This window comes from Pseudopodoces humilis, chromosome 1, assembly GCF_049639895.1.
Source record: "Pseudopodoces humilis isolate 2021_Gansu_Grassland_sample_001 chromosome 1, ASM4963989v1, whole genome shotgun sequence".
In the NCBI taxonomy this organism is placed as follows: Eukaryota; Metazoa; Chordata; class Aves; order Passeriformes; family Paridae; genus Pseudopodoces; species Pseudopodoces humilis.
The window spans coordinates 98149877-98175824 of record NC_142200.1 but is presented as its reverse complement, the minus strand read 5'-3'; the positions used below and the strand labels follow the sequence as shown (position 1 = coordinate 98175824).

Below are 25948 nucleotides of genomic sequence, written 5' to 3'. Positions count from 1 at the left end.
GCTGCTGAGATGGGAATTGTGGTCTGCCTTTTCCAAGAACCACCTATAGTATAGTCAGTGAGCTGCTCTTGCTGGATTCTGGTGTCCTGTGAACAGCTGTTTCATGTCAAACTAGAAGGAGTTATTTAAAACTCTGTATGGGAAAGCTATGCCATGAAGATTGCTTGGCTGGAAATGAGCTTCCAACTGAGGACATGGTAGTTTTGAAGAGGAAGAAGATGGGGTTCACTGAAACACTGAAAGTTCAGGCACACTGAAAAGTGTTGAAACTGGACTTGTAGTCTGGGCTAAGAGGGCTTGATAAAGTGTTAGAGGGAAGTTAGGGTATCAGCAAAGGTCCATCTGAGGGTTACAAGGGGATAGAGCAGAGGAGATTTGTAAGGAGCTGGGCTTGGGGAAGACTTGTGAGCCTTCAAGACTTTGCTGTCTTAAAAGTGGAGGTTAAGTGTTAGAGTGGGAGCCAGCTCCTTTATGTGTTTTGGATAATTGGATTATAGGCAGGTTTGACTGGTACTTTGAAGGCAGTCCTTCAATCCTTTAACCTTCATAATATTATGTTAGGACAGAGTCACTGTTTTCCTTTTCCATTTATGTCCTAAAACTGAGAGTAAATTCTGTCAGCAGACCTAGTCCTGCAGAGCTGTACTAGAGAGCTGCTCTGTCTGCATCTTGCCTTCCTGTCCAGATCAGCAAAGAAGGAGACTTGGCTCATTGTCCTAGCTGAGCAAGGGTGTCTAAACTGGAGCATTATTTCCAGGGTGAAGAAAGTGTATGGTTTGTCAAGCTTAATTATTGCCTCTAGATACAAGAAAAGTAGGGTAAGTCTCAGTGTTTTAGCATACAGCTATTAGAAAATGTTTTGATGTGAAATATGGTAAAAAAGGAGGTGAGAAATGGTGCACATGGATATTCATGGGGTGATACTGAGAATATGAAGGCTTCTGTCTGATTATATGGATTACCAGATTGTCTGAACTACCTTTAGCCTACGTATAATGTGGGTAGAGAAAACTAGAGATGACAGATAGTGAACCTGCTTGTCTGAGGAACTTGGTGTTGAATATTTTCCCTGTAGATTTTGGGGAATGGGGTTCAGCAAGTGTAAAATCAGGTTCGTTTGTAAATCAGTATCTATTTACCTTGAATGAATGAAGATAGTTGGGTCCTAACAAAGGTCTGAGAGCTGAACTGGAAAGGATAAAGGCTGAAAATAGTCATCATTTCTTTATTGGGCCAAAGGAGGCATTATGACCCTTTTGCTATAGTTCTGAGGTATAGAAATGCTGTGAAGATTTAAATAAAAAGCTTTATCTGTATCTTTTGTTGGGTACTATTTGTCATGGAAATCTTGTGGCAGTTAACCTTAAGTTTGTTAGGTGGTTGTTGGGCTCTCTTGTGCAAAGTAAGGTTTGCACAGCTGTTCCGGGTGCAGTCCTGCCCTTCCAAGCAATTCTGGTGATAAAAAAGGATTTGCAGACATCTAGGGGTTCATATGGTGGTATAAAACTGACCTGATGATGTGCCTTTCATAGCAGTCTGCCTAGAAGTCATCCATTCCGCTTCTCAGCCACACACCAGCCACTCGGCTAAGTACTCTTTGCTCCCATGTCAAATAGGGGATTTATAGATGAAAGATTGTTCCCAGCTAGCCTCACAGGCCCTCAAAACTAAAGCTGAGACAGTCAGTCAATGCTCTGATTAAGACATTATTTCCATTAAAAAAAATTAAGAGTTAGAGATGGTTATACCTTGGATCAAGTCAAGATGTCAAAACCAAGAAAGGTAATAAATGATGTTGGCAACGGAGTTCTACTGGGTATTTTGCTGCACTTTGTGCTTCTGCACATATACAAGAGAAATAAGCAACTATCCCTGGAGACTTCATTTTAGGGCTTGAGGTCTTTTTATGTTGGTTTCTTTTTCTTTCTATATTTGTCATTGAATTTCTGTAAGAGAAGCTGCCCCTTGCAGAGCACTAAGGATGTGTTTATTCATTTTTGCATAACTGAAAATGTTCTATGAACTTTTAATTTAAAAATAATTTGAGTTGGTTTCTTTGGTTCTACTGGAGATTTTCATATAGTGTGTAAACTAGTAATTCTGGAGCTCTAACTAGTTGCTTTAATTTTATTTTTTTTCTGTGTGATAATGATGACAATTTGAATAAATAGAAATGCTGATTTCATACTAGGGTTTCTGAAGGTCTGACCTGTATTAAATGTCAAGAAAAGTTACTATCACAAATTTCCAAATAGTTTCTTCTCACTTTTTTCAGTAGTATTTTTCAGTAATACAAAGTTACGCTTTGTGCAGCAAAATGGGGTTTTTTGGTTCGGTTTTGAGTTAATTTTTTTTTTTTTTAATGAGATTTTATAATGTGTCCTAAACATTAAGTATTCAGACACACAGACGCAGAGCACTTTGAATGACCCAGCAAGCTAGGGGGTGTTGCAATTTAGAAATGGTGCTCCTCACTTTAATGCTCCAACTGAGACTAAAATCACATGCTTCTTGCTTGCTCCCCTCCTCCCCTTCCCTTGCTGTGGGCTGGAGAGTAGGAGGCACAAAAGGGAAGGATGGTGCGTTGAGATAAGAACAATTTACTAGAAACAGCAATGAGATAAGAAAATGAACAGTTACAGTGACAGTACTAATAACTAAAGTGTACAAAAGAGAGTGATTCACATGCAAAAAATACTCACCCATACTCACCTGCTACTCTGGCTTGAAACCAGCATTACCCAACCTATTGTCTGCTCAACCAGAAGAACCCTTTCTCCTCAGAAGGGTCCTCTTCCCTCCACACACCTGGCAATGACATGAAGTGGTGTAGGATAGCCTCTATACCAGCCATGTGTCCCCTGGCTACTGCAAAAATTAACCCTGTCCTGGCCAGGAGGAAATGAAGTAAATCAACATTTTTCTTATAATCTCTGAAATCAATGTAAACTTGTAGGGTTTTTGTTTATTTTGTCTGGGGTTTTTTTTGTTTGGTTGGTTTTTTGGTTTTGTTTTTTTTCAGACATAGCCTTTTAAGAAGTCCTGTGACACTAGGGCCTTGTAGGAGTAGGCTGTGAGTGTGTCTTTTTTGAAATTGCTTCAGTGATGGACTTCAGCTATCTTTGTATTGGAGTTTAAAGGCTTTACAGGGTCAAAACTTGCAGGCATAAACAAGGCTGGAATGGACACTTAGAATAACCGGAATTCTAGCTGGGACTGGACAGACGATGTGCAGCAAAGGGAAAGGACGCTTGCCTTATAATGTATACAACATTTATTTCCATAAAGGCTTTGAAAAACTTGGAGGGCAAATTGTGTGGGAAGGATGACACTTTGCTGTCAGTGCCTGTAGTGTAATTAGAGTATCTGTAATCAATAGACCATGTAGTTCATGTGACAGACTGTCCGGTGGGCAGATCCTCTGCTGCAGGAGCAGATGTGAGCTAATGGTATAACTCTGGGAACTGCCCACAGGTTCCTTCTGGAAATTTTCCTCACAAGGACTGATTTCTGACTTTTTTTATTTTTTTCTCACTCATGATTCCAGCACAGTAGTTCCTGTAGGCAAAGCTAGGAAAAAATGGGGCAGAATACCTGAAGAAGGTTGTGAACCTGGGTTCAGACAGGCTGGTGAGCATCCCTTGCAGTGGCACTGGCCACTGCAAGTAGAGAGCTTGTTACACATTTGAGGCTCTTGTTACTTTTGTAAATTGGTTCCAGAAGAAGAGTTGGTATTGAGTAGGCACTGGGTGAATGAAAAGGAATTTGTTTTCAGTTCAGGAGTGTTCAGCAATGACAACTGGAAGAGCTCTCAGTAGGAAGGGGCTTGTATTAGTCTTAGGGGTAATTTTATTCGGTTGAAAATGTGCTTTCAATGGGAAATGTTTATGGATACCTGTTCTTTACAGCATATTTTAGCAATATGACTGCTAGCTTTAGCTTTAAAAGGCAAGTAGAAAATCAAATGGAGTATGAGTTTCAAGTTAGCATTCATTGTAGTTGAAAAATTGTCATTATTTATTTTACAACATCACAAAGGTACCTTCCTCCTGACAGCTCTGTGGGTCTCCTTCGCTTTCAGAATTTAAGGCTGCCGTGTGTGGAGTGCTTTACACATTTTGTGCAGTGAATATTTCTTTTTCTCTTAAAACATTTGTCAAGAATCTCAAAATTCAGTATTGTTGTTTCAGATAATTTTAGGCATTAAATATTGAAGTACTATTAAGTAGTGGTACAAAAAGCAGTGTTACAAAATTTTATTTTCAAATGTTTAGAATCCTCTAGGAGGGTTTAATTAAAAATGCCATACACTTAGTGAAAATCCATTTAAGTTCCGCAATTGATTTTTTTATTATTTTTTCCCTTTAGAAAGGAAAGCTGTGAGTTCTCTTGTATGGGGTAAATGTCACTCTGTTTATATCTTAGCTTTGCTGCAAGTCAGGACTGGTACTATTCCTCTGAGTTGTCATAGAAACGCAGCTAACTGACATCTCAACTCAGGCTGCTCATGGTTTAATTTGTGGGTTTTCAAGATTATTAAAATTTAACAAAAATTATTGATTTGCTTTTATTAACACTGGCTTGTGTTTACTTTAGAAGTTCAAACTGCATAAAAGCTTTTTATTATAGAAAAATACCTTTAAAATTATTAAACCCTGATACTCTAAATAAGAGATCGTCAAATGCATTTAATATATCAAAGTCTGAAGCTGTAGACAAATTTTGAATTTTTGCAAATCACCTTTTTATTTCATTTTGTTTACAGTAAAGTGCCCCAACCTCATTTCAATTCACCTTTTAGCTTGACTTTTATTTAACATAGAAGATACCTGTCAAGAAAGCGTGAAATAGGTACATCATCATGCCTAATATTTGGGAGTTTTTATTTTATTTACTTACTTTGAAGCCTGGCAGAATGCTTCGGTGCACTGACTTTTGAAAGTATATATTTTTTGTATATGTGTGTGCAGAAAAAATTACTTAGTTTTCACTCATAAATAAGACAGGCAAAACTTATTTACAGTAACTTTATCTAATGGTCCATGGATGAATGATTTTATGCAAACTACTCAAGAGACTAGAATTAACTTTTCATGTTGGTTGCACATTGGATGTCCAGGCCCCAGCAACATGTGGGATCTTATAAAAACTAGATGACTGGAGTTCAGTTTTTACTTTTATGAATTTATTCAATGACTGCCCATGCATTTCAAGTGTAATCTTTGTAAGCAATGTATAAAGTGCAGTAATGTATTAATTGTTATAAAATGGGCACATACTTCCTTACACCCTCCTTCCATCACATGTATGCTTTTTACTTTGACTTTACCGCCTCCCTCTACCTTGTAGCCATTTATTAACGATCTGTAGGCATGAGGAATTTGACTGATTTATATACAGACCTGTAATTTGACATTGTCATTCTGTCTAGTAACAACTTTGTTCAGTGTTAGATTTACTGAATAAAATTGTTTCTTGGTGGACATTTTGACACCTCACTTCATCCTCCTACGTCATGTGCTGCTGACATCCCTGTATTAATCTCATTTGTATTCTGTCATAAAACTCTCACGTAACATTTTAAAACTGACTCTCTTTGCAGTGTATTTCTGTAAGCATGGGGCTAAATATTGGATGTTTCTATAGGTATATATGGCTTTTTTTATGTTTTGTATGAGGTTATGTTCATGTTTCCATGTACGATGGTAGCACACATGGTAAACGGCCATACTCTTTAACTTGGGAAAGGCTGGCTTGAGTACTGAAAAGGCAATTTAAACAAAATGCATTTTATTAACCTGTTAACATGTCTCTCTTCCAAATTTATTTTTTGCATCATTGACTACAAGAAAGTGTTGCACAAATATAGTTCTGCTGTAGGCTGACACTGTGTATTTTTAGGAATTGGAAGGCAGTGGTTAGTGGGAAGTCAGGGCACTCCTTTAACTAGAGCACTGCACTGGTGTATTCTGGTTGCTTAAGAATAAAATATATGTTTTATATGGGAGACATACTCAGTGTTGATATATTCATTACAGTCAATAGCAAGTGTAGGAGAGTATTATTGCAGGTATACTGTTTTCCAGTGAGGACCAAGGGATATAGAAGGGTTTGTGTATGTCTGTGCGTGTATAAGATTAAGTGAGACTTACTGAAGCCTGTGGAATCTCTCTGGCATTGTACTTCTGTAGACTGTCTGTTACAGATAGATGCCTGTGGCCAAAGAGCTAATTTGCAACTGGGATTTTCTTTTCCTAAAAGATAAACATGTTGGGTCTTCTTCGAGCAATAAATTTGCTGCTTGTTTGTTTTTGGGTTTTTTTTAGCTTGGTTTCCTTTCTCTTCACTATTTGCCCCGTGATCTTTCCTTGCATTTAAGTAGTGATTGGGTGATAATACCTAATGTGCTTGAAAAGAAAGAGAGGAAAGCTTCAGTATTGACCAGGAAAAGATCCTAACATGCAGAAGATAATGGTGATTCATAGGAATATACTGTGTCCTGATCCTTTTCCCAGAAAACATATTTATAGTATTTTTTTTTACCATAAGCCCATTGGTGGTTTTGATACAATTAACTTATTCCTAGTGGATTCTTCTTATTTTTGTTCGCAGCATTTTGCCTCTATCCTTGCTACAGAGGTGCAGCATCTTGTAAAGGTCATGAAGTTTCTTGTAATGTGCATGCTTCAGCTTTCAGTTCATTGTGGCTACAGTGGCACACTTTATTTTATCATCATTCAGTATCATATACATTCTTTTTGTATTTTACTTCTAAATTGCAAATTACTAACTTTATGTAACAAAGTACACATGCACATTTTTTCCTGCTTTTTAGATATCAAGTAAGTGCCTCTTACAGCTGAATTGACATGCTGCTATACAGTCTTTGCACCCAGAACTTTGGAGTAAAAAGAAAAACCAGTAACAAAATAGCACAGCCCAAACCCCTTCAGATGATTAAACTGTGAAAGTTTGGCTTTTGATTGTAATGGCTTTTGTGAAGAGATCGCAGTGATCCATCTTCGCCTGTTGCTATGTGATAGTTTTGGGATATCTTTTAGTTTGTTTTTATCTAAAATAAACTTCTAAATATTTTTGTTGTTTTTTCTCTCTTCCTCCCTTTTTCTTATGCTCCTAAAAATTTAGGAAGATGAGAGTGAAGAAGAACCTAAGCTCAAGTATGAACGGCTTTCTAATGGAGTGACTGAAATTCTCCAGAAGGACGCAGCCAGCTGCATGACAGTGCATGAAAAGGTATGATGTGACTTTGTGGCTGAGATAGCACTTCTGCCTGGTTTTATATATCTGTCTGTGCTTATAATGCATCAGTATATTTCCGTGTAGAAGTGACGCCTTGCACTGCAAGGCAACAGTAACGTAAACAAAATTCACCATTAACACAGGTTAATTGAACAATCCATGTTTTCTCAGTGATAAAACAAATAGTTCACATAGTTCAATTAACAGCAGATCTCTCAGAATCAATTGCCTTCTTGTTTGTATCAAGCATTTTTTCAGTGAGAAATGCGTTTTCTCAATGAGGAGATGAGGTGAGAATTCAAGATGCAGTGATTTGTTAGATGAGATGTTTACATAAGCTTCTAGAAAACTGCTCACTCAGTTTTAATTATGAGCAGTATTATGAACTGAAATCAGAATACAGTCCTAATTTTTCTTTGTTCAGAAAGGAAGTTGGTATATACTGTGCTTCTTTGTATAGCCTATGTCAGTAAAGACCAACTTGATCATGCCAGGAGCTCAGCATATATTCAGCTGTGGAAAACAAGTGAATACAGTGGAGAAGAAAGTAATTACTGTATTTTTTATTTGCTTAGGTTTTTCTTTTGGAGGGTGTCATACTAACACTTTCCTGCCCCCTTCCCTGATTCAGTATGTTAAAAACAGAGAGAGGAACTGCACATGCTAGAGATTTTGATGTACCAGAGAGTGATAGGGGTAAAGTAATAGACAATGCAAACTAAAGAAATTTTAAGAAGAATTAATATTTTATTCTTAAAAGGAATAAACTTCATATTCTTCTTTAGTGACTTAAACAGTTGCTTTTGTATTTTATGAGTTTTCTTCTCTTTTATAAATATTGAAAAACATTTTTGAATATTGAGGCATGCTGAAGTGCATCTGAAAGTATGAGTTAATGATTTGTCAACTATTGGTATGTAAAACATAGTAGCTATTTTCTGAATGTATAATTTTTCATAGCTGGTAATATCTCCTAAACAGTTATTGTTGAGGGATCTATCTTTATTGTTTGGCTATATTTTTAGATTGCTTGTGTTGTGTTTCTTTTCCTCAGAGGACTGTTGCTATGGCTCAGGAGGCTCTTAAGATGAAGCTTGTATTTTAACTGTGTGAATGAAAACAATAAGTCTTTTTAAAATGTTTTTGACAACCTAGAGTTACACAGATATTTGGAAAATTGGCAAGCATTTCCTCTTTGTTTGTAGCCTGTTTCTGTTACCTTTTATTCCTGCATCTCAGGTAAATTTTAAAAGCCAAGAGTTTAACTGGATTTTTCTATAAGGGTGTGTGCAGATACAGCTTTTACTATAGTGTCACAAAGCATGACAATACAGGAAAACTGTTGAAGTATCCCAGCACTTTTAGTTTTCCAGAAAACTAGTTACACTATTTATGAGAAGAATCAATATTGTTAGCCATATTGTTAGCCAGGTACTGCAGTCTTTTAGGAATAGGTCTCTTCCAGCAGAGAGCTTGAAAATGAAGCTGGGTTATAGGTTGTGCAAGAGTATTTCTGTTTCATTCTGGTTGGGGTTTTTGGGATTTTTTTCCCTGAACGAACAGGAAAAGCTCTACTAATTGCTATAATTAGAAAAATTATACAGTAATATGTAAAATATGGCTCAGACTAAAGCAGTTTAACTTTGCTGGGAATCCTGAGATCTGGCTTCTGCATTCAGACTAATTTCCCCCCAGATTTTTTTTTTTTTTTCATTTTTGCTGCTAAAGCATCATATTTTCACCAGGCTTGCTGTCTACACTGGATGACTAATCGTCATGGCACCTGGTGCATTCAAGCAGGCCTGTGCAGTGGAATAGTCATACCTAGTTATGTCTGCACACCTGATGTTTTATTAACCAGTATTGATTTTTTTACCCGGGGGACTTTTTTCTTCCTGAAAAAAGGCAACCTTGCAGGAGTGAAAGGCATTGCAGGGAATGAATTTCTAATGAACCCCTTCTTTCCCTTTCTTGACTCCTTTTAATGTAGCTTCATATTTTAAGTGCCTGAACTGAAATTTCATTTTAAGCAATTCCATTTTGATAAATCCTTTTAAACCTTGACTTTCTGTAAGGTTATTTTTTAAAGATTGTGCTGCCTGACTGACACGCTTAGCAGTGCCTGTAAATTTGAGCATTTCATTATAGGTTGCAATGAAGCATGCTCACATGCAGTGAAATACAGAGAATTGAGTAGCCTAGACTATTTCAGTAATGCTGAAAGTGGGAGGGTGGGGGAGGGGGCAAATAAAAGAAACCTCTGTCATAAATCAAGTAGTACTGAAATTCTGTCTTTTCTGTTTAGGTGTAGTTCACATGGTTCAATTAACAGCAGATCTCTCGGAATCAATTCCCTTCTTGTTTGTATCAAAATAAGTTTGAGATAGTATGGATTTAGGTGGAGATTTATTTATTTAGCTACTAGTTTTTAGAATAAAACTCCAGAGATTTCCAAGGAAGTGTATTTGTCGTGGGAGTATTCTATTTAGGAATGTTACTATGTGAAGGAAAGCAAAGATAACAGGAGTTATCTGTGTGCTTAAATGTACTGTCAGAGACCTTCCATAATTCAGCTGTATTTTACCAGTGGCTTACAGCTGGCCTTTTGCTATGTTTGAACACTTTGTTTTTATTTTGATAATGAAGGAGAATTAAAAATAAGGCTCAAAGGAAACATTAGGATTGAAGCAAAGCTGCAGAAAGGATCTAGGAGCTATTTCAGATCTCTGTTGGTTCCTGCTCTCACGCTGCATTTTTAATTTGCTGCCACAGTCCATCAGCTGGTGTGTACAGACTGCGGACACACCATTAGTTGTCAGTGGATGAGGGTCCTCATGACTCATTCTGACAGCTAACTTGCACTATCACAGTAATATGGGCTTGAAGCCCTCCCTGTTTTATTCTGTGGGTACAGTTAAAATAACCTTTCTCTATAGAAAGTGGTGGGCTTTTTTCATTTCCCCAGTGTTGCTGGTATTCATTTAGCATTGCTGTAGTATTTCTTGTGGTGTCTTTGTGTTTATGTAATCAATCTCTTTCTTTCACAGTTTTTGGCACTGGGAACACATTATGGCAAAGTTTATTTACTTGATGTCCAGGGGAACATCACACAGAAGTTTGATGTTGTAAGTATGACATTATTCAGAGCCCATTTACAGGAATGTAAAACTGCTGTGATGTACTGATAAGTCAGTTAACACTCTTGTTACACCCGCAATTACACTAACACATTCCATAACATAAAAAACAGTGTATGGGCCTTGCGAAAAGAAGTTACTCTGCATGATTTTGTGGTGAGCACATCTCAGTTTATATATAATAAACTTCTTCATGAAGCAGAAGAGGAAATATGTATTTATGATTGCAAGTGGCTATTAAAAATGGAACCCAAAAGCTCATTACTCCCAGAAGGCAAGAACCTGTTCATTAGTTGACTATTGTCAATTATTTCATGCGTTATCATCTTATCTAGTTGCCACAAGTAATTGAAAAGTGATTGATTACCTTGCTGGCTCAGTTTGTCAATTACAAGTATATAATGCTAATATTTTATGTAAATGTTTTGAAGTTTGAATTATTAAGGGATTGTATTGATTGAAGTAAAAGAAGCCCTTTTCCTTATTGTGGTTCATGGTATGACAGGAATAACATGCTAAATTTAAAGCTCTGTTCTAGAGTATTAAATGTTCCTTTTTATTGTGGATATTAGTTCATTAGTTTCAAATTCCCTGTTTTGCTTGGGGAGTGGAAGGAAGAGAACTAATGATTTTTTTTTCTCCTCAGGTCATCAAAAATTCTAGTAGCCAAGCATTCTTTTTTCATAGCAGTGTAAGCATTAGCCATAGAAACCACTGCAAGATGTGGACGTGTTTTGCAAAGAGAATATACATTCTAAAGCTGACACAGATGCATGGAAGGGGTCAAGTGTTTGTTTATATTTTTGAAAAACCCAATTATTAATTGTGAAAGGGAGTAGGGGAGTATAAACTTAAGGCAAAGCTCTTGAAGGAATTTCTAGATTTAATTTTAGTCAGATTGACAATGACCTTACGGGCGATTGATTAAAGTCAAGCTAATTATGTGCTTCTGTTTCTTTTAATTTTGTATGATCATCAGCCCTGCAGCTGACAATGCTGACTGCATTTCAAAAGAGGAAAAGCTTTTGGTGTCTCCCTTGCAGTCCTGATTGCTTTACATGCATGCTTCTTGGTAGAGTTTCTCTGGGAAGTAGGATAAACTCTCTATTTGAGGCAGGTCAGATTAAATGTGTCTTCCATTGCTGCAGTAGAAGACAGAGTAAGAGACTCACTCAAATGAAGTGCAGATTTTGTATTGAGTCTAGCATTAACTGTCCTGAACTTGTATTTGTTCCATTCAGTGAAAGCAGTGTAAGGTGCTTGGAAAATTTTAGTTCTCAAACAATCTTCTTCTGTCTACCACCAATGCCTTGTTCTCTCACACTAGTTCCAAGAGATGAAATCCTCCTTCTGTAGAGACTTAGGGAACTGCCTAGGTGTAGAGCCAGGAACAAGGGGACCTGCTGAAGTCTGTAAAACAAAATCCCTGCATTCCCTTTATACCCACCCTCCCAAATCTGCTGTTATTTTCTTTGCTTTTCATTACTAAAAAGTCCTTCCAGTGCCTGCTGGGAGGGTGGTTTCTTATGAAGTTAATGTTGGACTATACAGTTATTTTCTGCTCAAAGATGTTACTTTTCCAAACTTGGCCTGCTTCAGGATGATTTTTGTGCTGTATCTTCTTATAAAGATGGCAATGATTTTTTTTTTAAAACTATTGTTAGAATACAAACTGTTTTTCAACAGGATAATAGGAAAAAGAAATGTTTCTTGGATTCTCTTCTTAATGTTTGTATCTCTTTTGTAATGTACATGTCTCCAGTGCAATAGATTATATCATGGATTAGGTGGAAATGGTGCTTCTTTTTCTTTTTATTCCTCTTTTTTCTAGTTTGAGGAAGAGTGATTTTTCTCTAGTACCACTTGTCTTTAAAAGAGAAGTTTTTCGAGGATCTACTAACTGTTGTAGAACAGAACAGGCTGCCTATGTGAGAAGAAAGCAGCTCTGTGATGTACATGGCTGCTTAAGCTGAGAAGTTTCCTGAATTAATAATGTCAGCTGCAGAACCTATAGAGAGTTTATTCTGAACTGGCTGCTGTGCATCAAAATATTTGCCTTCTAACCTGAACTTCTCAGATGTTGGATTTCGGACTAGAGGTATCACTATCAAAACGTTCAGTGGGGTCTTAATTCAGTTCTCTCCTACTAATGCCTCTTTATTGTCCCTCATGGAGAATTTGAAGTATTAAAATTAAAGTATTAAAGTAATTAAATGTTGTAAATCCCAAATAAAACCTAACCCTTTCCTGAAAAAAAAGGGAATTACTTCCTGAAGTCACACAGAGGGACAAAGCATTTCTTGTAAATGTGCTGGCAAAGGCTGTTATCACTAGAGGTATTTTTTCGGATTGTTTTACTCTGATCCAAAAAGAACAAATTCCTTCTCAGAACCTTTTTCATTGGTGGAATGTCATATTGTCCTAGTTTAGGGCAAATTAGGGAGGAAAACTCCAAATGGGGATTTCCCCAGGGAAATGCCCCCTCCCCACCAACTGGTCTGGGAAAGGAAAAAAAAAATTCCTTGGAGAGAAGTGGAAAAAGCTGTTTATTTAACAGAAATTGAATAATATTAAATAATAGAACCTCTCACTGTTCGATGGGATGGCAAGTCTAGGAAGAAAAGTCCTTTTCATGTGGTGTAGCTCGGCTCGCTCAGGTTCTTATCAGTCCCTCCGGCGCTGGAAAGTGCCGAGGCCCAGGCCCCGGTGGGCCACAGGCGTGAGCTCCCGGGGTTTGGCTGGGTGTTCAGTCCAAAGCAGGTTTGCACAGATCCAAGAAAAGGAAAAAAACAAAGGTCCAGGGAACTCCTCTGCCTCAGCTAGCTAAAGCTAACTAAAAGCCAGAGAGAAGCTCTGTCCCGCTGTCTGTCCGTGCTGCAGACACCACAGTCCAGGAGCGAGATGTGTGGGAGTGATGTTTTTCTTTAACACAAACTGCGCGCTTCTTCTTCCCCCTCTCTTGCTCTCAAAGCCAGTCTTAAAGGTGCAGAACTTAATATATAACATAAACCAGACGATTGGGGATACCAGTATCATAAAGTCACCCCAGGACACATGTATAGTTCTATCTTGAAGTTGTTAATAGGAGAAGTATCTGTTGTTACTGATTATTGGAAATAAGAATATAGAATTTTGTATTTATTTTGTACATAGAATTTTCTGTATACAATTTTTTCTGAGTAAAATACTGAAATATTTTAATTGTTTTCAGTAAACAGTGTACCTGGAGAGTTTCTTTCATGTATTTTTCTTTTTGAAAGGATGTTTCAGCAGATATTTTCTGTCTTGTGACATTGCAGAAATTAATAGTAAGGATAACAATGTGATTCCCTATGTGCAAAAGAAATCAGTTACATAATTCAAGAAACTGATGCTGAATCCTATGCCAAGTGGACAACTAGTCTCTTCAGGCTTGCAACTCCTCTTGTCAACAACAGTGGAAATGTGTGCTTTGAAACTGTTGTGAGATATTTGTGATTTGGGGGGAATTGACACAGGAATTGGAAGGCTTTGCCCTTTTGTGTTGCTTGGTATCTCAGCAGTTGTGCTTGTGTTCTTATCCCTCTCTCCTCTTCACCTAGCATTTCTGTAGCTCTTGCCAGGGTGGCTTGTCTTTGACAATGTCAGCTGCCTAAGATTAACTGGTATGCATCCTCAGTAACATATGTTTGACAAACTGGTGTTCTCTTGTATTAGGGTTCAGTGCATTGAGTGAAATGAAATGTGTCAAATGCACTGAAAATTATTACTAAAAGGCAACAAGAAGAGGGAAGAAAAGCCTGCTAATTCCACTGACAAAGGATGATGCAGGGCTGATTCACAGCACGTTAATTCCAAATGTCTCTCCATCTTTCTTTCCTTCTTAGACTGTCTACAATTTATTAATATAATTATTGCCTGAGCTGACATCCTTTGGATTAAGAATTTGTAGATATGGAGAAAGCTGTACAAACATGTTTAGTTACATAACAAATCAAAAAGCTTTCAAAGGGCGAGAAAACCTGTCCCCATTCTGGTCTTCTAATAGACATCAAGCTTAAAGCAAAAGTGGTAAGAAGTCTTGGATGGTGCCAGTGATAGTCTTTTAGAAGGGGAAAGATTGCCTATTTTATAAGTAACGAGGATTTAAAGGTGAAGGTGTTTCAGTGGTGATGCATGAGTCTAGAAAATGATGTAGTGTTTTAAAGCTTCTCTTAGTACAAAGAAATTTAAGTCTTTTTAACATTCAACATTTGTGAGCTATTTGTGACTGTTAGAGTTTCAGAAGGATATGTTCTCATAGCATCTCTTTTTACGATGTTTTTCTTTCCTTGCATCATGTTTTTTTCTTGATTGTCACACCTTGTATAGCACTGTTTAATTATGGGGTTTTAATTGGAGTGACAGTAATCCAAAATCACTACGTCATCTCTGCTACTTTGAAAACTTGAAAGGGAGTTCCTTTTGTGGTGGTATTATTGCCCTTGGGTGTATTGAAGTTACAGCACTCACCAGCCTCTGGAGCAAGACCTTGCTTGAAGGTCAGTCTGTGGCCTTTTGGTTTTGCTGATAACTCAGCAGGTTACAAAGAAAACATCAGAGGTTTCAGTTGACTTGATGTCTCTTGGCAAGAGTTTATTTTTTAACAAGAAAAAAATATTTCTAACAAAGAAACAGTTGTTCTTAAGCACTAAGCGCTGCTGATAGTAATGATGCAAAACCTACTAACTGGTGTGGGAGATTATGCAACATCTCTCAATGGGCAAGGTAACTTAGTTTTTCATTGCATAATGAAGAAATTGCTTTGGATGGAACTTTGCATGAGAGTTTGAGGCTAAGATGATATAAATGTCACTTACTTTGACAGACTACTTAAAATTCCCTGTTTATTACCTGATCTACATCATTTTAGATGTTGGTGTCAAGCTATGTAAGAAAATTTAGTCAGGAAGTAAAGCAACAGAATTTAAAGATCTGGGTAGCTCTGTGTTAGTATTTGCATGGTGTCACCATGCCTGTTAAATTTGAAGCTGAAATCCTGTTTTGTTTGCAAAACCAAATGGGATATTTTAAGTGATAGTTCCAAAAAACAAAATAAAGATTAAGGTTTTGATAGAAGTAAGTGTCTGTGCAAGGGACGGGTTTCCTTCTCCACCTTGAGACCTCTCACCCAAATGGGTGTTGCATTTTTATGTCTTAAGTGCTATACACCAACCCCTAGCTCTTTCAAATGGATAAAAATGTCATCTTTGGGGATTTTTGTTTTAAGTCTTGAGGGTCTACACCCAATTTAATATCACTTCTGCTTCTATCTATCTCTTCATTTTAACTGCAGAGGATTTGGAAATCCAAAGGTTTTTACAGTAGTCATGGGAATAACTCAGATGGCTTTTGAGTCTGGGTTTTTTGGTATAAAGGCTTGGACAGTATGTTTTATATGTTTATTCTGGTACTGTGCTTACTAGGTTGCTTATGACCTGATCTGTTTCCAATAGGAACTGTGAAGCTATTGAAGATTCAGAACCATCCTTGGCAAAAATCATGACGTACCTGTGGTATCTTGCCTAGACTGGCAGAAATTGTGGTGTTATGACCATTATTCCATATATGCCATTCCATTTCTTCTCTGAAAGAAGAAAAAAACCACCTCTTATACATGTTTTGCACATTGTCTTTGTACCATTGTATCTGACTTTCCTTTGAAAGGAGTATTGCTAAAATTTTTAGTTAACCAAAAAGATCAAAGGGATATGCCAGGCATTTGTTATTAGTAGAAATGTTGCTTGGAGTATGGATGAAATGTGGGAGTTCTAAACAATTTTAGAATCACTTATGATTAATTTTTATAGCTCAAAACTTAGGCAAGTGTGACCGTTTCATTCAATTATTCTTTCAAGCTTGTAGTTTGAATAACTGTCGCTTAGTGGAGAATAATGTAAAAAGTTTAGCTGGAGGTATGAGTTCAGCTACAGAAAGTATTGTATGGTCCAGTCATTTATTTCTTGAATGTTGCTAGCTCATACAAGTCAGATGTGTGCTTGTACTGCAGCAAATAGTAACATATATTCTGTAGATCTAAGTAATTTCAATTAAAGTATAAAGCCTATGTACTTTATCACTGATTCTGGAATAGCAGTTGTTTCTGCCTTCTCTTTTGAACTCTTGACTAGCAACTATGTTGCCCATGTACCTTTTTTGAGAAGGATTACAGCCCCATCTTTAGACCAAATGGTCCTTCTACAACTTCATTATCCTTCAAATGCACATTGTTTTCTTCTTTTTTTTTTTTTTTTAACATAGAAGCACAGGAAGAAGTCTTCTTTTTTGTTCTCCAGTATTAATCACTTTTCTTCAGAGTGGGTTGTTGTTTGTCAGTTTCATTTCATGACCAACTCTAAATGTATTACATTTATGGTACCTTAGCAGCCCTCTTTCGAGCCACTGATTTCACCAGAAATTTATTATGTCACCTTTTAATGAGGTAAAGGACTGTGATGTCACAAGCATGTAGACATAGAAAATAGTTCACTTTCTCTTGACTTGGTAGGGTGCTATCATATTCTGCATCCTTTTTCAAAAAAAAAAAAAAAAGAAATTAAGCACTGAATATCCAAAGGGGAGAATGCTAAACATGAAGGACATTAAGGACATTACTGCTGTAGTATTTAATACAGCATTGTTGTTCAATGAAAGGGCAAAGTTTCCAATATGTTTTCTTGTTTTTCAACAGATCTTGTTGCTTCTTATTTCTATGGCGGATCAAATAGAGGATCCTCCTTACTGTAATCCTGCTAAGTGAATTTACATGTGTCACTTTCAAACAGTTTTGAACAAAATTATTTGTGATATTATTAAGATATATCAAAATCATTAAAACAATTTTTTTTTTCCTTCTCACCCTTTTACCACCCAGGTCTAGTAACATTTACTGTTTGAATATGTATCACATCTCATGACTATTTAGAAAGTGGACCACTGTTCCAAATTGCTCTAGTTTTATTGGCACCAATGAAACAGCTAGTTTCAAGTAGCACTGACAAAGTATTTTCATAGAAGACTGGTAACTCAGATGTGCATTTTCAAAAACCTAATAACACTTAAAAGCATAGTGAGGATTTGGAGAGGTTTGATTTTAGGAAGTTAGTGTATTGCTGATTCTTAGGGCTGTTTTCCTTTCAAATGGGGTATTATACCTGGATGGCATTTTTGTCCATAGGGAACACAGGCACTTATGTGCATATATAGAATAATAGTAGTTTGCCTGTCAGAATTATTAAGAGTTCAGGCATTAATAAAATATTATTTACATTAGAAAATGTTTTCCTACTTAGAAAGACTGAGTTCTGGAGGACAATGTTTTTTATACAAGTTGACATTAATGATAGAGCTACAGCCCTTTGTTTCCATTGCAATAAAAATACAGCCCTATTAAAAATAGATAATGACATAACAGGGGCATAATATGATGAGCAAAACATGAAAGCAAAAACAAGTAGTTTTTTCTATGGGGAAGATATTAGTGATAATGAATTTAAAAATTCTAATAAAGATTCCTTTCTGAAGTATGAGACTTATTTGTTTTAAGAGTCAGAGTGTATAGCACTTTATTGCACTTGTGATGGAATATTAAACATGTACAGTCCAGATCTGATTCTGGTGTTAATACCCTCAGAGTGGCTGCTGGTAAAAGTATCTACTGTCAAGCTGGCCATCTCCACTGTGGTTCTGTTGAAGAAGTTAGTTTCATTCAGTGTCCTCTGACACAGAGAAATAAAAGCGTAAGAAACATCAGAAATTGGTATTTTGGTGTTGGAAGATTCACCACTGTAATCCTAAACTGGCTGCTAATTGAAGTCTAGTTGTTGAAGATCTTGGCAGTTTTATGGATAGGAGCATTGAAATGTGAGCAGTGTAAAGATGGAGTGAATGAATCTGTTTGCTTTTTTGATCTACTTTAAATAAAGTTTATGATACGCAATCAAATCTACACTTCACTGGTATTGAAATAGAGCCTCTTTGTATGTAAATGCATTGAGGAACTTGCACAGGATCAATTCATCTTCATATTTAGTTTTCCCTATCTTACTGTCACAATGAGGATATGGCATACAATATACTACTTACAGTAAGTTACAGTGCACTTCGTAATACACAGTTTCTACTTGTGTGAATACTCTCTATCTCCCTCCATCTTTTTGGTTTGCATATTTTTTTAGGATCCTGACAAAAATCAGACACCCAACATTGACTGAGTATCTCTGGTGGACTTGCAAGACTTTGCCAGATGTTTATAATTGCAAATGAAAGCTCCAGAGTTGGTGTCCAAAGAGAATACAATGCTTTCAGTAATCAGAAAATGTGTTTATTATTATATGTGGCTCTGACCTATGCCAATCTGTATCAGTGTTGATAACTGGAAGTTTATGTGGAAAATGACACTGTAGGTGTAGGTGTTGGCTGAGCTTGAACATTGATTACCCAGTGTAATATTTAAGTATACCAGTAATATGAGTATTTATGTTGTTTTCAGCCAGGAAAGGGAATTCATTCCTTTATAGTATTTCTGCATCTCTCTGATTCCATCAGTGGAGATCTTTTCACTGATTTCAGTAGCCGCTGGGTTTGGATCATTGTCTGTAGCAAAGTGGTTGACAAGCTAAAATAATTGCAAAAAGTGCTTACTGCAGTTTTTCCTTGCAGGAGCTTATAGAAAAAAAGAGAACTATGAAGAAAATAATGGCTCTGTGTGGAATGTGTGGAGAAACAGGGTTTCTAAGCTCCATGGGGTGATGTCCTCTATCTTGTGTTAAGTCAGAGAGTGGGATGAGCATCATGGCTGTTCAGAAAACCTTCCTGGAAATGATGTTGGCACAACAGTGCATGAACCCTGAGCATTGTATGACCTGCTTAGCCTTTTTCATTAGTCATGTTTCTGAAATATGGCTTATCAAGAAATGGAGTAAAATCTTCAAATAAAATACATAAATACTTTCCACTTCAAGGATGGAATTCTACTATATTCTGTTAAAAAAATTAATGACAGTGGTGGTGGTATTCTTTTAGAAACAAGCTGTGAAAGTGTCCCTTAAGTTACATCCTCAGAGTTTTAGATATGTTTTGGGGATTGTTTTTCAAAGCCTGTTTTAATAATTCAGTAGCCTCTCTTGAATGTTTATATGTAAAGATAAATTCTCACAAGTTCATTGTGGTTGGCAAACTATTCTGAAAAGAAAGCAGTTACAGAAATTGGCGAGGTGAACCTCCATAATGCCTGGAATAGTCTTTCTCCCCAGGGGCTGTTGGGTTTTCCAAGGAAGGTATATCTATCACCTGCAGACTTTCCTAAGCCCTCCCCCTGTACTTCAGTGTTCCCCATGGGTGTGTGATGGGGAATATTGCTTCATATTCTCAGATGGCTTTAATACACAGATAGCAACAAAGAAGTAGAGGGAGGCTTAGGACATAACATTGTTGAAGAGCCCTACAGTTATACAGAGAATGGCAAAGGGGACCTGGGGGGAGAAGGAAATGGGAGTAGTTTGCTTTCCTTGGCACAGAGTTCCCAGGAGGATATCTCCTTACACAGCAGTGTTTTAATAGAAAAGAGATTTTTCTTTGGATCCATCAGTTAGCTAACAGTTCAATTCTGCTAGGAAATAGTCTAGGCTTTCAAATATAGATTTTGTTTTGGTAATAGTTCCATCATTCCTAAACAAGCATTCTGATTATCTAGTAACTGCTAGAGATTTAGGGAGATCCCTTGTTAATATTTTTTTTTCCCTTGAATGTTTTTTTTTCTTAGTCCCTGCCATTGTCAAACAAGGTTAAGGGACTCACTGATGTGGAAAATACCGAAATCATTGTAGGCTTTTTGTTCTTTCTCACTGTCTTAGACTCTATATGAGTGACTTCTTGTCCTCATATTCCCTTAGTTTTAGACAAGCTTTTGAGATCTTTGTTTTTGTAGGTAAGGTCTGCCTTCCTGTAGACAAAATAAAAGTTCATGTTGTTATTGTTCTGAGTCCCAGACCTTGTCACTCTCCTGAGCTTCCCCCCCTCCCTTTTCTTCTAACCAACGTAATCTCCCATTTTTCATTTGGAGAACGACAGATTCAAGAGTGTTATAGGAAATGCAATGGAGCAAGGATTCTCACTTACCAGAATCTCACTGCTAGTATTGTTGAACTAAACCTCTTAGGTGTGGATATTAGTAAATTTTCAGCAAATGAAACTTCAGGTGTTGTGAATTCAGAGTATGCTACTTTGTTGCAGGCAGTGGTGAACATCTTTTTGTTTAATTCCTACAGCCGCCTTCTCAAATTAGATCTTTGCGTTACCATGCTTTTTTTCTCAGCTATGTGTAAATACAGAGGTATGTGTATGCTTCTGTCTTTTTATAGGTGAATCATGGTACAGCATCAGAATTTGGGTTTTGAGCTGCTTTTGCCTGTATTGTTTCAATAAAATTCTACAAATATGCAAAATACATGTGAGTCAGTGAGATGCTGCAGCATTTGGGGCAGGAAAAGTGCAGGGGTTTAGTTTCTTTTTAAAGACACCTCAGTACGAGAGATCTCTGGGTATGAGTGTTTTGAAGTCAAAACAGATGAGACACACAACATGTAATACACTTGTGCTTAGCTGTTGCTGAGGATTTGGGGTGCTTTTCAAAGCAAGTTCCTCATCCTACATAAAGCAAGGCTTGTATTTTGTGAGGATCTTAGTTTAGTTATAACAATAACTGATGTGGTTTGTGGTTGCAAATCAGTATTTTAGACTTGGATACCTCCACCATGGTGGAAATAATACAAACCAAATAATGGTAGTCCATACTCCAGTAGGCTAACATATAAAACCATGGGTTGATTTATCATGTTGCTGTACTTCAGAGTTTTACATACTTGTTTTATGTGAATGGCATGCAGATGAAACATGAGTAAATGAAACATAGACACTTTTAGGAGACAGTTTTTTGTTATAATGCAACTGTATACATATAACTTGCCTTAGCATGAAGAACAGCTACATAATCATTATGCAGCTCCAGATTGATACTCATGTAGCAGAAAAGACCCTTAGGTGTTTTTCTTCTTTTGGTATATATGTGTTTGTGTATGCACAGTGTTGCCTTCCCCTGAGGGAAACTGAGGAGTTCTTTCAGAAATGGATGGTCAGGAACTAAATTAAGCCAAACGAGGCAAATGCTGTATTTGAGAATGGTTTATTGGTAACAAAAAAAAAAAAAAAAAAAAAAAAAAAAAGTCACGAAAGAGGGCTGGAAAAGAAGGAAGGAAAATGGAAAAGGACTGGGGGGGAGAGAGAGAGGGAGAGGAGACAGAGAGGAAGCGAGGGCGTTGCCACCTGCGAGTCGCGGTCAGTGCCGTCGCTGTCCCGGCTCTGGGCTGTGTGCGCGCTGCCTGCCTGTGGATGCGCTGGCTCTTAGGGAGCCTGCGCGGCTCTGGAAGAGGCTCCTGCGACGACGGCGCTGCACACGCTGTGAGAGGGAGCTGCGACCGGACATCCAGGACCCTGGACAGGGCCGCGGCGAGCATCTGGGGACCGGCTGGGTCGGGGCGACAGCGTGGAACGCGGGTGGCTCAGGCAGGGACACAGGGAGGCAGGATAGGCACGAGGATGGGCAAGAGACAGCGAGGGCAGGAGAGCCAAAAGGCAGACTGGGGCCAGGGCAAAGGAGGGAGCCACCCAGCAAGGGCACAACGGTGAGCAGCAGCGAGCCCCTCAGCAGGCTGAAGCCAAAGCTAAAAAGCAAGTCTTAAAAGCCTCCGGCCAAAAGCTAAGTCCCCAAAAAGACACAAAAAGCATAAAACCCCAAAACCCCCCAAAACAAAAACCCACAGCTCGTGGTGCAGTTACTTTTTATGCCCTCTGGCTCTTCCCAAAGTATGCCTGCTGGCAGGAGACCTTTGGCCCAGTCCAATGTCCCACTGCAGTCCATTGGTGGAGACCTCTCACCATCTGATTGGGGAACCTCTGTGGGGAGTTCATTGTCTCCTACTGATTGTCCCATGGGAGGTGTTGCCAGGTGAAGTCATCCAAGAGACAAGGCTTCTTCTGGTTGCCTCCTGCACATGGCATATGTGCAGACCCTCCCCCATGTGCCTCTGACAACCAGTGTTGAGACAAATCAAAGCTAAATTGACTCCTCACACAGAGATAAATAATAGTGTTTAAATTAATTTAGGAAAAGTTTCTGAAAATTCTTTGAAAAGAGTGTATGAAAGGACTGATTAAGGGGGTTGTTGAAGTGATGGGAATCTCTTGAAGTGAAATGAGCTTTGCTGTAAGTATGATTGAACACTGCTTTGCTTTTCACACTCCTAATGTGCGTGTGGCTTGCCTGCAAACCATGGCTAAAAGGCGTGAAGTCACAGACAACTATTAAAATGTTTAGATTCCTAGCTTGTAAATATTGCATTTCTCACAGAATTGGAGTGAAATCCAGTCTTACGTTTCATGTTCATCCACTTCATATCCATTGGGATGCAGCATTTGTGAAAGAATCAATTATCCATTTGTTAGTCGGGGGAGCTTTACAAATTATACATTAGCAGATTGATTTCTCAGGTTCACCATTGGGGGACTGATTGTATAAGGTGGGATGATGATGAGTGTCAGGGGAGAAGGAGTTGCCACAAAGAACACAATTAAAAGAAGCTTTCTGAGTGGCCATGAATTTACTCCTAATTGAAGAGCTGACTTAATCCATAGTAAGAGCATTTATTTCAAGCACTTTACATTAGGTAATTGATTATCATATGAAGTATATTTGCTGCTGGATATTTGATTTTCCTTTCCTTTAAATTTAGGATTTTGCAAAAGTCTGCATTTAGATCTTTATGTGCAAGGTGTCTGCTAGCTTTCCCTCCTGCTACCTAAACTTCTCTATCATCCATTAAAGTAACATTTTTTTTTGTTCTGTGGTGTCAGCTTGACGTTATTGATTTTGAACAGTCAAACTTAGTTATGTTGTCCAGAATTCCAAACATGTCTCCATCAGAAGAAAAACTGCAGCTAATGGAAATTCAGCTGAAGGTATTTCCTCCTTTTTTTCTGGTACTTCAACAGTTTATGAAATTCTGAAGCTGTTCCCAGGTAAATCATATAAGTGTATTTCCATTCCTAACTAACAGGATCCACATTATTGCCAGATTTGGATTATTGCTTGAGAAATTCAGTGTGTGTTATTATCACTTATACAGTACTGGAAGTATCATTCTGATAACAAAGTAGTCATGTATTTTTACTTGATTGACCTAATGCTAGGGGTCCTGATTAGGTAAAAAAAGATTACCAAATGTAGTGCTAATAAAATAATAAAGAGTAGTTTCTTCAACATTTTATATACAGATGCCTCTAGTTTTATGACATGAGGTTTAAGATTAGATCATCTCTTAACTGAGTGATATTTACATGGATTGTATGTTCTAGATTTTAGATTCTTGTACATGTTACAGGTTTCTTTCTAACACCTTAAGGTATTTAAAATATCTTTGAAACAGTCAAATGACCAAACCCCAGTGCATATCATGGTTCCAACTGTATTAAATAATCAGTCTTTCAAATTATGACTTAGTGACTTCTTGTGTCTTTTTCTAAACTTGAGTGATTCTTCATCTTTCATAGCCCTGTAAAGGTAGATCTTGCAGGAGATCTACCATTTATTCCTTTACTGTAAAATCCAAAGCCTGTTTTCTTTTGTCAGACAAATAAACTCTTCAGTGAGTTAGCTGGACAAAGCTTTAAAAAAAAACCACGAGGGAAAGGCAGTTGTAACTTCATGCCTGAGTTTATAACATTTAATAAAAAAAATGAAAAATAAAAGCAGGGTAAGAGGGGGTGACCCACAGTATTATTTGTGTTCCTTCTTTCTGAAATATAAAAATTATCCACAGGATATTGGATGCAATTAAATGCAATTAATTTTGATGCAATTTAATTTAATTAATTTAATGCAAATTAATTTGAAATGGTAAGTAGCTTTGCTGACTGGCACAGAAGTATATTTAAACAAATGATGGTTATGAAAATAAGAATTGGAGCTGATTCTGGAAGAAACACTTTGGTTTTTGGTTTAGATAATATATGTACCAATTTGTAATAGATTGACATAAAACCACAACACAATTTTATCAGTGGTCTTTTCTTTCTGATTTCTTGGATAGGTTGAGATGTTAATTCTCAAACAGCTTTCCAATGGAACATAGCTCTGGAAATCATAGTCTTGACTGTTATTTAACTCTCAAAAAGAAGAGTCTGGCATTAGATTCTTCCTGAAACTTTATTTTTAAATGCATGTAATATTCAGCCTGGACTATCATAATCTATTATCACTTTCTGAGCTCCACAGAAAGTTCTGACTTGCAAATTCAGCAAACAGGCTGACTTGACATAGTCAATGTGCTAGTTTGACTTGAGTACTGAAAAAAATTTACTCTGCTTTGTCTTGTGTATGTCATTTCCTGTTGAAACTTGGCAGGAGATTTTTTGTAAATGAGCAGGTCTCTTTTAGTTGAATTTAGTTGTTTTCCCTGATTGTCATCTGTGTATGGTGCAGACAAAAAGAAAAAAATAATAGGAGAAAGAAAAAGTTAATAGCAGCTGATTGAGGTGTTGGGCGTACAGAAGACTTGTAAAAAATTGCTAGTTATATATGGTGTTGTGAAATACTGTATCATCAAATTTCTAACAGTAGAACAAGTTTGGAAGTATTGTGTGCTATTTTGAATGTGGGAAAAAAGCAAATACTCTGGAATCACCCTTTTTTCCACTGACAACATTCTAGAATCTTGGAATCACAGAATGTTAAGTGGTTAGAATGTAAAGATTATGTAGTCCTAATCTGCCCTGCCATGGGCAGGGACATCTCCCCCTGGACAAAGTTGCTCAAGGCCTTATTCAGCCTGTCTTTGAACACTATCAGAGTTGGGATATCCATAACCTCTCTGGGCAACTTGTTCAGTGTCTCACCACACTCACAGTATATAATTTCTTCCTAATATCTAACCTAAATTTTCTGGTTTTCAATTTGTACTCATTACTTCTTGTCCTATCATTGCAATTCCTGATGAAAAGTCTCCAGCTTCCCTGTAGGTCCCTTTCAGGTACTGGAAGTTTGCCATGAGGTCTCCATGCAACCTTCTCCAGGCTGAAAAGCCTCGGTTTTCTCAGCCTGTGTTTTAGGGAAGGTGCTCCAGTCCTCTTACAAACTTCATGGCCCTCCTCTGGACTTGCTCCAACAGTTTGGTGTCCGTCTCATGTTGGAGACACTAGAACTGAATGCAGCACTCTGGGTGGGATCTCACATGAGCAGAGTGTTGGGGCAGAATCACCTCCTTTGACCCTCTGGTCACATTCCATGCAGCCCAGGATTCGATTGGCTTTCTGGGCTGTGAGCACACACAGCTGGCTTATGTGGAGTTTTTCATCACCTGTCACTCCCAAGTCTTTCTTAGCAGGGCTTTTCTCAATCATGTCTCTGCCCAACCCATTGGTGTGTCTGGGATTGCAGTGACTGAGGTGTAGGATGTTGTGCTTTGCCTTGTTGAACTTCA

At 37.6% G+C, this 25948-nt stretch overlaps 1 protein-coding gene across 1 annotated transcript in view; it reads left to right on the top strand.

Moving 5' to 3' along the window:
* VPS41 (VPS41 subunit of HOPS complex) overlaps nucleotides 1–25948 on the top strand; it is a 112675-nt gene that overhangs the window by 13221 nt on the left and 73506 nt on the right. Inside the window, exons 3-4 of the mRNA XM_005529935.2 lie at nucleotides 7147–7254; nucleotides 10308–10385. Coding sequence (XP_005529992.1) covers nucleotides 7147–7254; nucleotides 10308–10385 — 186 coding nt within the window. The remainder of the gene's footprint in view (nucleotides 1–7146; nucleotides 7255–10307; nucleotides 10386–25948) is intronic.